The sequence below is a fragment of the Symphalangus syndactylus genome, chromosome 9 (genome assembly GCF_028878055.3).
Source record: "Symphalangus syndactylus isolate Jambi chromosome 9, NHGRI_mSymSyn1-v2.1_pri, whole genome shotgun sequence".
NCBI lineage: Eukaryota > Metazoa > Chordata > Mammalia > Primates > Hylobatidae > Symphalangus > Symphalangus syndactylus.
The window spans coordinates 92212352-92228234 of NC_072431.2; the positions used below are offsets into that span (position 1 = coordinate 92212352).

The window sequence follows — 15883 nt, forward strand, 5'->3', positions numbered from 1 at the left end:
TAATTTTTACTTTTATTTTAAGTTCAGGGGTACATGTGCAGGTTTGTTATATAGGTAAACTTGTGTCATGGGGGTTTGTTGTACAGATTATTTCGTCACCCAGGTACTAAACCTGGTACCCATTCATTATTTTTCCTGATCCTCTCCCTTCTCCCACTCTCCACCCTCTGATAGGCCCCAGTATGTGTTGTTCCCCTCTATGTGTCAATGTGCTCCCATTATTCAGCTCCCACTTATAAGTGAGAACATGTGGTATTTGGTTTCCTGCTCCTGTGTTAGTTTGCTAAGGATAATGGCCTCCAGTTCCAACCATGTCCCTGTAAAGGACATGATTTTGTCCTTTTTATGGCTGCATAGTATTGCATGGTATCCCCATCAATCCCATTACTGAGTATATATCCAAAGGAATATAAATCATTCTGTTATAAAGACACATACATGTGTGTGTTCATTGCAGCACTGTTCACAATAACAAAGACATGAATCAACCTAAGCGTGGACATTTAAATCACACTATTTTCAGGTGGAACAAAGCCACATGGTCATTCAAGCTAAGCTGACAAATTCCACCATTACCTTGAGTTCTTCAGGAAGAAAATGTAAACTCCACACCCAAGCTTTCTCTTAATAGAGAACAAACATACTATCTTAATCGACATCAACATTTCATATTGAAAAATTTCAAAATTTTTGGCTTTTCTTTCAGATACAAGTGGAGACAATCTCATAACACAACTTGTAACATCTGTCACCAAGAAAAAAGGAAATAACAGCATTTCTTGAATGCCAGATACAATTCAGTACCTTTAAGAAGAATGTATGTATACACTGGTACCACCAGAAGCCAGACCGGCCCCTAAAGCGAATTCTGTATATCTCCTCAAATGAAAATGTTGTCCATGAACAAGGTGTTAGTGAGGAAAGATATGAAGCAAGGAAATGGCAAAGTGACTTGTCCTCCAGCCTAAGAATACACCGAGTTGCCGAGGAGGATGCAGGGATATATTACTGTGCCTGCTGGGACACACTTTATCAAAACGCTCCACTGTAACCGAACAAAAACACCTCCCACGGCCGCTGCACCTGTGAAAACACACACCTCCTCTTTTCTGCCTCCTAGAGGCACCTGGCTGCCGGCCGCAGAGTGCTTTTCTCTGGTGCATGTGTCCTGAGCAAAGTCTGAGGAGAAGCCCAAGGGCCCGACTTCTGATGCTTCTTTCAATGAGAAACTTTATCATCCAGCCTCACCCCTCTGGAGCCTGGACTGCCTTTTGGGCTGGTTTCTTGACTTTGAATGAATGAAAGAGCGCTGGAAAATACAAGGTCTTTTGAGTGACATAGACCTGGTTTCAAATTTCTGCTGGACCACTTACTGACAGTGCGATCTAGGAAAGTTCTTAATGCCTTTTCATTCTGTTTATCCAGCTTCAGGTGGGGCTAACATTAGTCACCTCATAGAGTTGCTGAGGTCTAAATGAGCCTCCATATATGAAAGCTTCTGACATAGTGCTCAACAAATCATTTCCTTTGTGTCCTTTCCCTTATGACTAAATCGCTGAGCTATTTCAGCTAAAATAGCGATGCTTAGAAACGTAAAAACAGGCCAGGCGCGGTGGCTCACACCCGTAATCCCAGGTGTGAGGATTCCAGGCCAGGGTGGAAGGATCGCTTGAGGCCAGGAGTTTGAAACCAGTTCAGGCAACATAGTGAGACCCTGTCTCTAAAAAACACACAAAAATTAGCTGGCTGTGGAAGTAGTCACTTGAAGCCCTAGCTATCTGGAAGGCTAAGGTGGGAGGATCAGTTGAGCCCAGGAATTCGAGGCTGCAGTGAGCTATGATGGTGCCACTGCATTCCAGCCTGGGTGACAGAGCTAGACTCTGTCTCTAAATAAATAAATAAATAAAAATAACATCTTATATTGTCCCCCAAACAACCGTAAATTATAACTTTAATTCTGAAAAACTAAAAATTATGTATGGGAAAAGAGAGGAGGGTAATAAACCAAAAAGATTTTTTCCTCCAAAATTTTGCTTCAGTCACAATAGAGTATAATATCACAGTGTCTAAGGCAATAACTACATGAATTGTTAATATTTATCACACTGTGAAGTTTAGGGACACTTCCAATCTATAAAATGTACATAGTACTGCAAAAGGTTGTGAAATTATAGTATCATTTGTTACTATACACAGTGATTATACTTTTCCTCCAATACTCATGATAATGCATAGCTACCCACAACTCTGACAAAATATGGCTAAAACAGGAGTGGAGAAAGAGGTCAAAGATAGACTTATTTAAAGTAACACTTAAAAAAACAACAGGAGGGAATTACTCCAAAGGGGAAGTTAACATTGACTTATTATAACAGAAGTGTTTTCATGAGATCTTCTTGGATTTGATGGTTTCTTTACACCAGAACATGACAAATACCACTGCAACAGATCTCCCTGTGAAGGACTTTCATTGGTTCTAAAATAAACCTTTCCCTCCCTATCGCAGAGCAACAGCTGCCACTACATCTTCAGTCCTAATCTGTGCTCCCTTGTAGCATCTACTCTGACTAGCCACTGGCAATGTCAGCCTCATGGGTTTTTCTTGTCTTTGGCTTGGGTTTGTAGGTTGACTTCACTCCTTTCTTGTCCTTTCATAATTTTTGTGTCCACAGTCAACTGTTTTCAGTGCCTCTCATTTCTCTTCCTTGTTTTTCAGATGGAGACACCAAAATGAGACTATCTTAGGATCAACTCTTCTCCACACGCAGACAAGACAGAACGGTGCACATAAGGTGCAAGCTGTCTGGGGTTCCCCTTGAGGACACCATTGTGTACTGCTATCAACAAAAAGAAGGCGAGCCCCTGAAACGAATCCTTTATGGCTCAGCCAAAAATTACAAGCAAGACAGGCCCAATCCCCGCTTGGAGGCAGATGATAAATATGATGGTATCTTTTACCTGATCATTAACAATGTTGCCAAGTCGGATGAAGCCACTTACTACTGTGCCTGCTGGGATCTCACAATGTCACAGAGTCAGAAGGGACCTGTAAGAAAATCTTCCTATGACCACCCCCTGACTGCTTCATACTCCTGCAACCACAACAGACTCCTTAATGCTCTTGTTCATTGGTTCATAGGCTGTTTGAACAGGGAGGGCCCTTGGAACATATTTAGCCCAATGTCCCCACTTCAAATGAGGAAGCTGGGGGCACAGAGACAGCAAGCGACTTGTCTCAAGCTAGTTTTAACCACTGAGGTAGGGCCATACTCTTGCATTTCAGATTCTCAGTCCAGGGCGCCTTCCTGCCTCTCTCATGGTCTGTGTTGAACTTCTTTCAGCAGAATCACATTTCTTTCAAAAGGAAACTGTGACAACTATGTGTCATCTTCCTCAGTGGTACCCCTAGGCCCCAGTCAAGTCTGATATAGGCCAAACATGTAACTACCACACTGCTGAGAAGAGGACAAAGGTCAGCAGGGATGGACTTCACACTCCATCTACCCATGTTGTCTTCCCATAGCTATTTACTGCCCTTTGTTTCTATAGCTTCCTAACTGTTCTGAAATCCCTACTAATCAGAGCAGCTTCCCTGGTATGCCCATCACACATATGGGCATGTGGGAAATAGAGATTAGCTTTTTTTCTGACTAGATTAGTAAATTCTTATAATAGAAGGATCTGCTGAACCAAGGCTGGAATTTCCTACTCTTCACTCTGAAACCTGGAACCAATCCCAACTGGCTGGCCACGCACTTGGTTCAAATTGGATAGGCCTGGCCTGCTTTCTGCCTTCTTAGAGTGACCTAGGACTTGTTCATGTCCAAGGCCTTAACAGCCACACCTAGAAAACAGCAAGAACAATAGTAGCAACCATAACTATACCATTACATTATAGCTCAGTACCTCTCTTTTTGGATGTCTGACAAGTAGCCAAAAAAATTATTGATTCCAATTCCAGTCCCTTCCTCCAATCTCCGAGCATGTATTATTTTCCTCCCCAGAATTTCCTATTGCAGTAAATGGCAACAGTATATTGTATCATCTGATGCAATGGCAAGGGTGTTTTCTCAAGCAGATAGTGTTTTGTTGACATCTGTGTTTTTTGTTTCTCCTAGTAATGAGAGAAGAGTGCAGAGACCCAACTATTACTGAGTTTCCTGTGATATAAGATCTGAAGGGAGGTTACAGGAGCTCTGGAAACTATGGTTTCACCTGCCAGAAAGACACCCACAAACCAGGCTCAGCCCTGTGTGGTCCAATCTGAGACTGGAGTAGGCTGTCTCAACAGAGCCCCCGACCGAAACACTACAGACCCAGTGCAGAGAACACCCAGTCTTCTCTCTAACTTACTGCAGGTTTAGAAACTCTTTGTGTTGCCCCTGACATGTGCAGGGCAATAGGCCAGCCGTGACAGCAATGATTGTCATTCTGAAGTGCATGGCCCAAATGGCCCCATGGATGCTATAATCTCCTGGTGTCACGGAAAGACAAATAAAAAGAAAGTAAATTGTGAGATATGATTTGATATTCAGATTCAACTAGCCCCACTCCTCACAGATTATTTTGCTAGGTATTGGCACTGACTACTCATTGCCTTTTAGAATATGCAAATCAACCATTTCATCTGCTTTTTATTTTATTTGATATGTTCTGTGATTCCTAGAAAGCAATACCCAGCATCCTCTACATGGCCATTTGAGATACAGATTCTCTACATTATACAGACCTAGACTACACCTGGGAACTGCGTTCCTTCCACACATATCTCTCCAACTGTGAAGTAATTGATGAACAGGGTTTGGGATCTGGAAAACTTGAACTGAAATCCTGGCTCAGTTCGAACTCCCTAATTCTGTTTCCTCACATGACTTTTGATGGTAATAACCATTTATACGGTAAAGCAGAAAGAGATAAATGCATAGTTAGTGCCTGACTCACGGTAGACACTATATTTATGAATTTTCTTCTCTTTCACTATCAGAAAGCACAGGCCCATGGATTGTCATCCCGGAGCAGGAGGAAGGTAAGTGAAAAGGAGATTTGGGGCTTAGAGTAGAATAGTAATTTCTCAAGACATTCTTCCAGACAGGAGTCTTTTATGCAAACATTTCTTGTTTGCCAAAAAGAAACAAGTGTTTCACCAGGCATGTTTGCCTGTGGGAGCAGTATCAGTTGAAAAGTATCTATAAATCTACAATATGCATAGTGGCATGTTAAATACCCCAAGTGCAAAAGAAACCCTAAAAGACTAAATCATCAGGTTAAGAATGAAGACAGGTGGCACAATTGCGAAAAGGGAGAATCTGCTTGAAAGTGCAGTGACCTGGCCTCTCCCAAACACTGCCCCGGCTTTTTTAGAAACAAGTGAAGATCCACTGGACTATATTGTAACATATCTGATATTATCTAAGTGATGACATATGTGAAATCAAATTATGCTAATTTGTGAAAGTTAGTGGTCCACAGATTGTCAGTATGTGATTTTTTATCTCTTGTACATGTCAGATAATGTGTTTATTTAGCTTCAGACAGTGGTCTCTCTCGGAAGTGTCTTAACTTACTTCTGTACCTGATTTAATTAAGATCCATTAAAATTTCTAAAAGATAAACCAATGTGAAAAAAGGTGCAAATTATTATTTTGGCTCATGTTGGCAACCAAACCCTGAAGTGAAATGTGAGCTTTATCTTCATATCTTTTGATGGTCTAACAAATTTGGTTGAAGCTGTTCTCTATGAAAGTTATTATCATCAAACTTGAAAAAGTGATGCAAAACTTCAAGCAATGCAGTGCCAGTTTGTGCTTTACCTCACTTGACTTACTTGTTATTTATATATTTGTTCATTCATAACCCATCTTCTTGGAAGCAGGATTTAAGTTGCCTCAGTTTGTTAACTCACGACATGACAAATGTGGCGGGGGGGGGATGTGTGTGTTCCAAAACATAGGGTTAGAGGCAAAACTGCTCATCTTTATACACATTCATTTAGGTTTCATTTTACACCTTTAGTAAAACTGAACATTATGGTCTTTATATAGTTCTTTTTTTTGTAAACTTAATAAAGATGTTATAATTCATTACTTACTTTCTTACATTTTATTACTTAAATCTTTCATGGCTGTTGAAATGTAGACAGCTTCTAAGACTTCTGATACTTCCCCACATGGTCCTGGAATAAGGAAAAGCAGAGGACAAAAAGGGATTGAATGGGCATCATCCCATCTATGACAGGTGCAAAGGGTAATTGACACTACGAAGTAACAATAACTTACAATTTTCAGATAAAAGGACACAGAAATAAGATGTTTCCATTCTACCTTATGAAGTGAAGTCTCTCTGTCTGAATTATTGCATAAATGATAAGAGAAAATTACTCAGTTTTTAGCACCTACTGTGTCCGAGGCTCGATTATAAATGTCATACAAAAGTCCTGGGAAATAGGTCTAATCCTCTGCGTTTAAAAGACGAGGAAACCCAGGCTCTGAGAAGTGTGTGTGCCCAAGGGCACATCACCAGGAGTGGAAGAACTGGAATCTGAACCTGGGTTTTCCAATTTTAAAGTGTCTTTTTCTTCATTCCCAACTTCCTGAGATAATAATTTATTTCACAAGAATCTTTTAAAAACTCGAGTAAACTTGGTAATGTTTATTGCTCCAGCCACTCTGTCCATCTCCACCATCACTGCAACAATGCAGGTCCTGGTTGCCTCTTATTGGCTTATGGCGACCCCATATAAAACCATCTGCTTCACCCAAATTGCTGTCCTGGGGAGCGCCCCTTCCTTTCTGCTTGCAGATTTATCTTCCTAAAGAGCAAATGTGATCATGTGACTTTCCTCTCTAAATTTTTTAGCAAGTCCTCATTGTCTATTCTTCTTTCAAAAGCATTTATTTGAAAATACTATAAAAATAGAAAATTTTCCACATGCTTACTTCTTAAAAATTAATGTGTTAAGTTTCTCCTACCCCATTTCCATCCCATGCCCCTTTACTCAATGGATACAATTAATCTCCTATATGTCCCTTCTGGCCAAGTGTAGCTTTGTAATTTTAATTTTAATCTATTTGGACCCTGTGTTATCTGGAATGAGGTAGAGTGATATTTTTATTTTCTCAGGTAATTATTTTCCTAATGCCCATTTCCAAACAATCCATCATTTCCTTTCAATTTAAAAATGCTGCAGCGTGTTTTAAATACGCACGTATATTTGACACGTTTTCTGGAGAATTTCTGTTTTATTTGCCTGTTTCATTATTCTTACATCATTATCATATTATCTCAGTAGCTTTGTGATAAGAATTAAGATCTACTAAGCCAAATGTCTATTCACTGTACCATTTTTCAGAAAATTCTTTTTCAATCATCTCATGTTTATTCATCCCTATAGAATTTAAAATCAACTTATCTAGCCTAACATTAAACCTCACACCCTAGAACAACAATAGCATGTCGTAGTAATTCTGACTGGAATTGCTGGAAATTTATAGATGAATTTAAGATGTATTGGCCTCTTTAAGATAGAAGCTTTTTATTCATCAATGTATGTTTCTCCATTTATTTGGGTTTTATTTTATGTCCTTAGGAAAACTAAATACTGTGTTCTTTGTATCATTCTTGTATTTTTTTGGTAAATATAATAAAAGATTTTATAATTCATTACTTTTACACATTTTATCACTTAAATCCTTCATGGCTCTTGAAATATTGACAGCTGCTAATACTTCTGATGCTTCCCCTCATGGTCCTGGAATAAGGAAGGCCAGGGGACAAAAAGAGATTGAGTGGGTGTCATTCCATCTATCACAGGTGTAAAGGGTCATTGACAGTGCCACATAACAATTTTGAATTTTCTATTAAAAAGAAAGCCTTTCCAAACATAATTTTCACCCAGCCCCATTGTCCTCTCCATTAGATTTGGGGCTGTGAGCTGCTGTGTATGGACAGGTGCCCTCTGTGACCTCATTTATACCTTCATGAATGAAGATGGGACTTAGGCTGGAGCAGGGTGGATCTGGAGTGGACATGGAGGTCGTCAAGGCTTGTCCTCCTCAGTGCTTGCAACTGAACACCTCATCTGTACTCAGGAGATCACACAGCTGACCCCGGCTTAAGATGGCAGATTTTTCAACATATTAGATAACTGGATTTTTTTTTTTGGTCATGCCTCAGTATAATTAAAGAATCTATTATTTCATGGGAGATAGAATTCTACAAATTTCTTCTGTTATTCCAGGAGAAATAATAAGTCATTGCAGAGCACATTTTTTCATTTGGCATTGCCTTAGTAAAGCATCGTGTTGCCAAATGATAAAAGTGGCTTTTTGAAAGTGGAGACCTTTGCTCAAATTTCTCAAGTATATCTGCGTTGACACATTTGCATTTTCAGTTACTAAAGAGCTTCCTCCTTTCAGAAGTATCTTCCCAAATTGCTAACAGAGAGGCCCTGGTGTTTGTGGGAACAGAAGGGCTTTTCCTTTGATGTAATCTCAAAGCAGTTTCAATACAATTGAACACCTGGAAATTTAAAAAAAAAAAAAAAAAAGACAATTCTCTGAACACTTTTCCTGGTAATTTAGAAAAGTAGTGGGTTGACCCATTAAGCCTGCTATTTTCTCTACCTGCTTTTTTTTTTTTTCCATTTCCCTTTTCTGTTGGTGCTTTTCAAGAATTACTGCCTTAGGGCGGATCACGAGGTCAGGAGATCGAGACCACGGTGAAACCCTGTCTCTACTAAAAAATACAAAAAAATTAGCCGGGCGTGGTGGCGGGTGCCTGTAGTCCCAGCTACTCAGAGAGGCTGAGGCAGGAGAATGGCATGAACTCGGGAGGCGGAGCTTGCAGTGAGCCGAGATTGCGCCAGTGCACTCCAGCCTGGGCGACAGAGCGAGACTCCGTCTCAAAAAAAAAAAAAAAAAAGAATTACTGCCTTAGAAGAAAACAGGCAATTTATGAGGAAAAATTACAAACTATCACATGTCACAAAACCTATATTCAAGGACTTCCAAAAAAGCCAAAAGATGAAATTGCTAGTTCAAAGTTGTTGGATTGCTAGTCATGTCATGAGGATCAGAAGGCTGAGATTTTTGTAGAAGCTTAGACCAGTGTGATACCACTGGTTGGTTCAAGATATTTGCTAAAGGGACTAAGCTCATAGTAACTTCACCTGGTAAGTAACTTTTTTTTCTATTTTTTATCCCAGTAATGAAAAACTGATAGATGCTTTTTAGAAAAAAATGATCAACCTTATCTGAATATGTCACATTCCTGGCCTCAGTATACGAACAGCAATTTTGCAGGTTAGCTGAATATGGAAACAAAATGATTTTGTACATGATATCTTCCCTTCCCTGTCTGTAAGCAGATTAAAATTCTACTTTTAGAATACACACACACACACACACACAAAAGGTAGACTGGCGAGAAATTAAAATGTTTTGAGGACCATGTCTGTACATTGGTGTAAGTCCTCAGTCCAAGTTACTTTTTTGTAGGTCTTTTAAGTGAGAGACATAAAAATGGAGTTTTATTAATTACTTCTTCTCTGTATTTTGAGATATAATATAGTGCTCCCTTCTTCTACTAGTATGCCAAATCCATGTTATTGATTTTGATCTCATCCTGAGAAATAGTACAGAAAAAAATTACTTCTTATAGTAAATTACTATAGAAGGTCAATACATCCCACTTATTAGTGCTCTAGTTTCTTTGAGGGAGGCTGAAGTCAGTCAAAATTTATGCAGTTGGGACTCCTGTTACATCACCTGGAAATGGTCCAGTTTAATAGAATTTGTAAGTTCAACCAGCCATGTCAGCTCCAAGGTCAATGAAAAGAGTCTTCATCATTTTACATCTTCATTTGTTCATTCATCCTCTCAGCAAATATTTATTAAAAACAGTTTTTGTTCTGGATGCTGGAGATAAAAGGGCAAAGAAGACACAGTCTCAACACTCAAAAGCTGCCAGTCTGGCACATAAGTATTCTAGATTCTGGCTTGGTTGGGCCCTGTCCACGTTCTTTGGCCTGTGGCTGCTGAAGAAGCAGAAGATCTTGGGTTCATGAGCTCGTTTTCTTTCTTAATTTGTATAGCAGTTATTGCTTATAAGATCTATGTATTGTGTTTGGCAGGAGGATCTCATACAATGACCCGATATTGTCCTTTTAAGGAGAAAATTAATATTAGTAAAGTTTATTGAGAGCCAGACACCATGCTAAATATTTTCAGTGCTTTATCTCCTTCCTCATCAGACCTATGTAGGGGATCCTCTTAGTCCCATTTCTCAGATGAGGAAACTGAGGCCTGGAGAAGATCAGTCACTTTCTTAAAGTCACATGACTAGTCACTGTGGCAAAATTTGGGATCTATCTAAGCCTGTCTATTCCAAAGTGCCTGGTCTGGACCCTTATGTGATATTTAGAAATATTAAGTCATATTTTTATACTTTGAATATTTCCTCTTCTGTGGCTTGACCCTATGAATGGACTCTTTAGTGACTATTTTTCTAGTAACGACTCCCAGTTTGTATTGCTATTTGTGTATTAATACAATTCTTCTACTTCTAATTACGGCACTGAAATGACCTCTCTCTCCTCCAAAAAGTTATATTGAATATGCATTTATTAAACACTCAAAATATAATTTTTAGGGTATTTATATAGAATGAGTCATTTTGACATCATTCTACTCAGTTGTCTTTCTGTATTGGCATCAAATTTGCTAGATATGTTGAAACTGATGAAGGAGCTATCGCAGCTGTGCTATATTGCAGTGCTAAGTTGCATAACTCAGAGGTGCCTTGGATTCTCTGATGAGTAGCACAGGATTTAATTTAATGAAACTGTATGCATATTTTCAAGTCAAAAGGAGCAGTCTTTCAGCAATGAGTCATCATTAGGAATTCATATTTTGTAACAATTCATCTGGTATTCTATCAATGAGAACTGGATTCTAAAAAGAAGTTACTTTATTTATTTTTATTTTTATTTTTTTGAGATGGAGTCTAGCTCTGTCACCCAGCTAGAATGCAGTGGCATCATCTCTGTTCACTGGAACCTCTGCTTCCCAGGTTCAAGAGATTCTTCTGCTCGGCCTCCTGCGTAGCTTAGATTACAGGCCCCCGCCACTACGCCCGGCTAATTTTTTTTTTTTTTTGTATTTTTAGTAGAGATGGGGTTTCACCATGTTGGCCAAGCTGGTTTTCAACTCCTGAGCTCAAGTGATACGCCTGCCTCAGCCTCCCAAAGTGCTAGGATTACAGGCATGAGCCACTGTGCCTGGCCAAAAAGAAGTTACTTTAGAATCAATCTAGATACCCATCCCTCCATACATATGAATCACAAAATACCTATAAATCATATTGAATATCTATTAAATGTCAAACATAAGAATCCTATTATTGTCTCTCTTTGAAAATTAAGGAAATATTAACTCTAAATCACACTTGAGACAAAGTGTATACATGAAAACTGTTTAGGGAAGATTTAGAAGATTCGGCAAAATCATGAGAAACGGTAAAATCAGACACTTCAATGTATGTGATACAAGGAGAGAATGTACATAACCCAAAGTGCCCAGGGCACTGTGAGGTCAGTTCTTAAATTCCTGATTACATTCGGGTCTATTGTGGTTTTATTTGACCTTTGTCTTGACTTAATATCAGCATGGCCAATTTTTATGTATTTATGTAAATATTGAAAAAAATGTTGGCACAATTTTAGGACAAACACAAAGGGAGATTCTTATAAAGGCTTCTCAGGTGGTGGGCAAGAGTTGGGCAAAAAAATCAAGGTATTTGGTCCCGGAACAAAGCTCATCATTACAGGTAAGTTTTCTTTAAATTTTGCAATGTAAAGAAGGGATGGGAGGCTGGCAGGCAGAAGCTGGCTCAGAATTCTAGGATTCCCTCTTGGTTTGGTCACTAATCGTGGTGAAATCTCCAGAGAGGTCGGGTGACTTGGTTCATGACTTAGGAGTCAGAACTTTTCCTGCCCTAGCATGGGAGATATTACTAAGGAGCTTAGACCAACTGCAAATCTCTAAAGGATGGAGGCCTTATATTCCATTGGTATCTCTCTGTTGCAAGTTTTGTGAACAAGTTTAGTTTAGAGATTTTATTTCTTCAATTCTAAAAATAACCAATGGAAAAAAGTTAAAAAAAAAAACCCAAAATCAGCTACCCTCCTCATCTGGTCACCGAAAGATGAAATATTTGATAATTTGACCAAAGAATGATTAATATCAAATGTCAAAATATTTCATGGTGTGACCATACTTAGAAGTGACATAGGCTGCATTTATTGTTATTTAAATCAGTCCAATGAATTTGTTTATTATTTGTTAGCTTAAGTTTAAAGATGTAATTTTGCCTGGATGAGAGAAAACATCTCATAAAGATAGTCTTAGTCTGTCAGATCCACTGAAATGAAAGTTTTCGGATAATTTTCACAAAGTTGATAAAGCATTGTAAAAAATGAAAGCAGTTTTATATTTTTATTTCCTTAGTGGTTGAGATCTTATGATAAAATGAACTTATAAGTTAAAAAGTGACCTTCCGATTCTTTTTTATCCAAATGACTTAATGAGAATTGTAGTAATCAAATTCATAATTTGTAATTTTCTGAGAAGTGATTTTTCAGGAAAGTGCAGCGCAGGAAAAGGTATGGGCTTTGTTTCTCGACTCCTGGGGCTAGCACTTTCTATGTAACTCCCTTTTAGGAAGTGTATTTTGATTTACCAATTATTCAAATTATAAAAATGCTGGCTCATTATAGAAAAATTGGAAAACACAAAAATAAACAAAAAATTATAATTTGATATTGACCCTCATCACATTATCATTTTGTTATATTTCTATTTAAACATTTTTCTCTGCTTTTTGTTTGTTTGTTTTACAAAGTTGGAATCATACTAGATACACAGTAATAGATCTGGCTTTTTCACTTCACACTACTTCGTAAACATTCTTTTCAAATGTCCTTAATATTTTTCAATACCAGAACAAAGTTGAAACTTCTGTTTTCAAGTTGATCTGTACAATGAAGATAATGGAAATTATTTATCTAAAGTGGATGTTGTAAAGATTAAATGAAATTAAATATGGAAATTACCTACCAGAATGCCTGGCACTTGGTAGGTGATAGAAACATTATTTCCTCTTCCAGAATTCAAGTTACTAACCATGAGAGGTCTTTACACACTCAGGAATACAGATAAACGTATCAACCCCATCTATTCAACAGCTCACTTCAGAACAAGTATCATTATTTGTAAAATGCTATTTCTAAAAGACTGATTGTACCTGCTTCTAAAAGTAATTGGAATGTTTTACGTATTATCTCAAATATGATCTACCAGAATACAAGGTGATTTTTCATTTTCCAGGGAAAATTTATACAAGTTTAAGAAAATATGTATTTTCCCCTCCCCAATCTTGAATATGTAAATTTATAGGGATACAGGTAAAACAGTCAAATGTCTACCTATAACATTTAATTTCTTAACTGGATCATACCTTCAAAGTTAAAAATTATATCAATATCAGTATCAGTTGAGAAATATTGCCTTTGTTGCCCTTATATTTCATTAAAACTTTTGTTTTGATGCTTCACATGCATGTAAAGTATCTATCTCAGAGCAACTTTCTAAGGCATCTCAGGTCGAAGTGTCCACTTTGGAATCTCCTTATGATGGTGTCCCTGAATATTTTATTCTAAGAAACAATTATTCACTCACAAAATAAAAGGATATTCTTTTTTCCAATTTATTCTGTTATTCTACATTTGTATGAAGTAAAAACTGTAGGGGCCTTAACCCCAAGTAATAATGACCAAATCCATGATAAATTTCTTTGCCTTTTATTTTTCCTTTTACTAGTGCTATTCCCAAGACTAGCATTCATTGAGTTCATTTCATGTTGATATCTCGTCCAGTTAGTCCTTCTGGATCAAAGCAGAGTATTAGAAGAACTTTTTTTAAATATGAGAGGTTACACAAAGACTGTACCATACATAAGGCACCTCCCCATGTTGTGAGAAAAATTTTGGGAAAAAAAGCCTCATTTTAAGTTCTGGCACTTTCTATCTAAATTTAGTATGTAGGTGTCCCTATCACAGAGCTAGGATTTGCAAACATATTCTCCATTCCTTGTGTCTTATTTGAGCTTGACCTTACAAAACCATCAACTCCTGGGGACAAAAGAGAAACAAGCTAAATGCACAAACTATTTGTTATTTGTTTAAGACACCTGTTTCCAAAATCTATTTGAGAAGACCTAAATTAAAATACACAAGCACAGTCAGACCATTAAATAAATACAGATGATCAAAAGCTCCAAGGAAAGGAGAAGGAAAAAGGCCTGTGATTACCTAGCAAGGAGCACAGATTACAATTTTATCCTCAAATGTAGGAGAAAAAGGTAGGGGAATACATAAAATTTTGATAAGTGTATTCCTGGGTAAGATTAACGCGAGTATTTCTGAAAGTAATCAATAAAAATGTTTAAAAGGAGTTTTGGAAATGTTGCCTTTTTGTTTCTAAATTTAAGACATGGTGAATAATCTGGAAGTACAGCTGTAAATACTGCTGCACCCCAAAACTTGGAGGGTGCAGATGTGAAATTGAGATGTTATATAAAGTTAGATATTAACTAGGAGGACGGCGCGTGGTATACACATTGAAGCTACATGGTCAACTTGATAGACAGTACGTACATGTGGAAGTAGATTCTCATTAAAACAAGTGACTGTGGCCGGGTGCCGTGGCTCACGCCTGTAATCCTAGCACTTTGGGAGGCCAAGGCGGGCGGATCACAAGGTCAAGAGATCGAGACCATCCTCGCTAACACGGTGAAACCCCGTCTCACCTAAAAACACAAAAAAATTAGCCGGGTGTGGTGGCAGGCGCCTATAGTCCCAGCACTTGGGAAGCTGAGGCCGGAGAATGGCGTGAACCCAGGAGGCGGAGCTTGCAGTGAGCCAAGATTGCGCCACTGCACTCCAGCCTGGGCGACAGAGCAAAACTCCGTCTCAAACAAACAAACACACACACACACACACACACACACACACACACACACACACACACAAAATGACTGTGTATTGTTAAAAATAAAAGTGAATAAAATGGCTAGGCATTGTTGTGGCTCACACCTCTAATCCCCGCACTTTGGGAGGCTGAGGCAGGCAGATCACTTGAGTGCAGGAGTTTGAGACCACCCTGGTCAACATGGTGAACTGTGTCTCTGCAAAAAACAAATATTAGCCAGGCATGGCGGCGCATGCCTGAAGTCCCAGCTACTTGGGAGGCTGAGGTGGGAGGACCACTTGAGCTTGGGAAGTGGAGACTGCAGTGACACATGATTGCGCCACTGCATTCCAACCTGGACGACAGAGCAAGCCTCAGTCTCAAAAACAACAACAACAACAACAACAACAACAACAACAACAACAAAACCTGACATTTATTCATATGGGAAATAAGACAAATAATAAAATTTAAAAATCTGACATTTATCCATATGAGAAATAAGATAAATAATAAGATAAATATGGTGCATCGCAGAATCAGTTAAACGAAGAGTGGGAGTACACAAAATTGTGGAACATGAGAATGTGTGTTATTTGGCCAAAGAACAGAAGTTACAAAGGATGGGAAATGGAAGTAGGAAAAGGACCAAAGAGTCTCATCTGTAGAGAGATCATTGAAGTTATCTGATCTTCTTTCCCTTTCCCCTGCCATCCACCTTGAAAACATGCTTCGCTATGATGAAACAAAAGAGATTAAAAAATAAAATAAATATGTTCGTGAACATTGGAAGCATTGGTAGGAGGTAGTTAAAAATCACACTCATCACAGCATGTGCAGAATAAACAAAGGCTAGGTTT

General features: G+C 38.4%; 1 gene segment (V, D, J or C); it reads left to right on the forward strand.

The window, feature by feature from the left end:
* LOC129490013 (T cell receptor gamma constant 1-like) overlaps nt 1-15883 on the forward strand; it is a 58264-nt gene that overhangs the window by 36124 nt on the left and 6257 nt on the right. The window contains 2 exon segments of the C gene segment in view: nt 4491-4505; nt 11790-11823. Of these exon segments, the coding sequence occupies nt 4491-4505; nt 11790-11823 (49 nt within the window).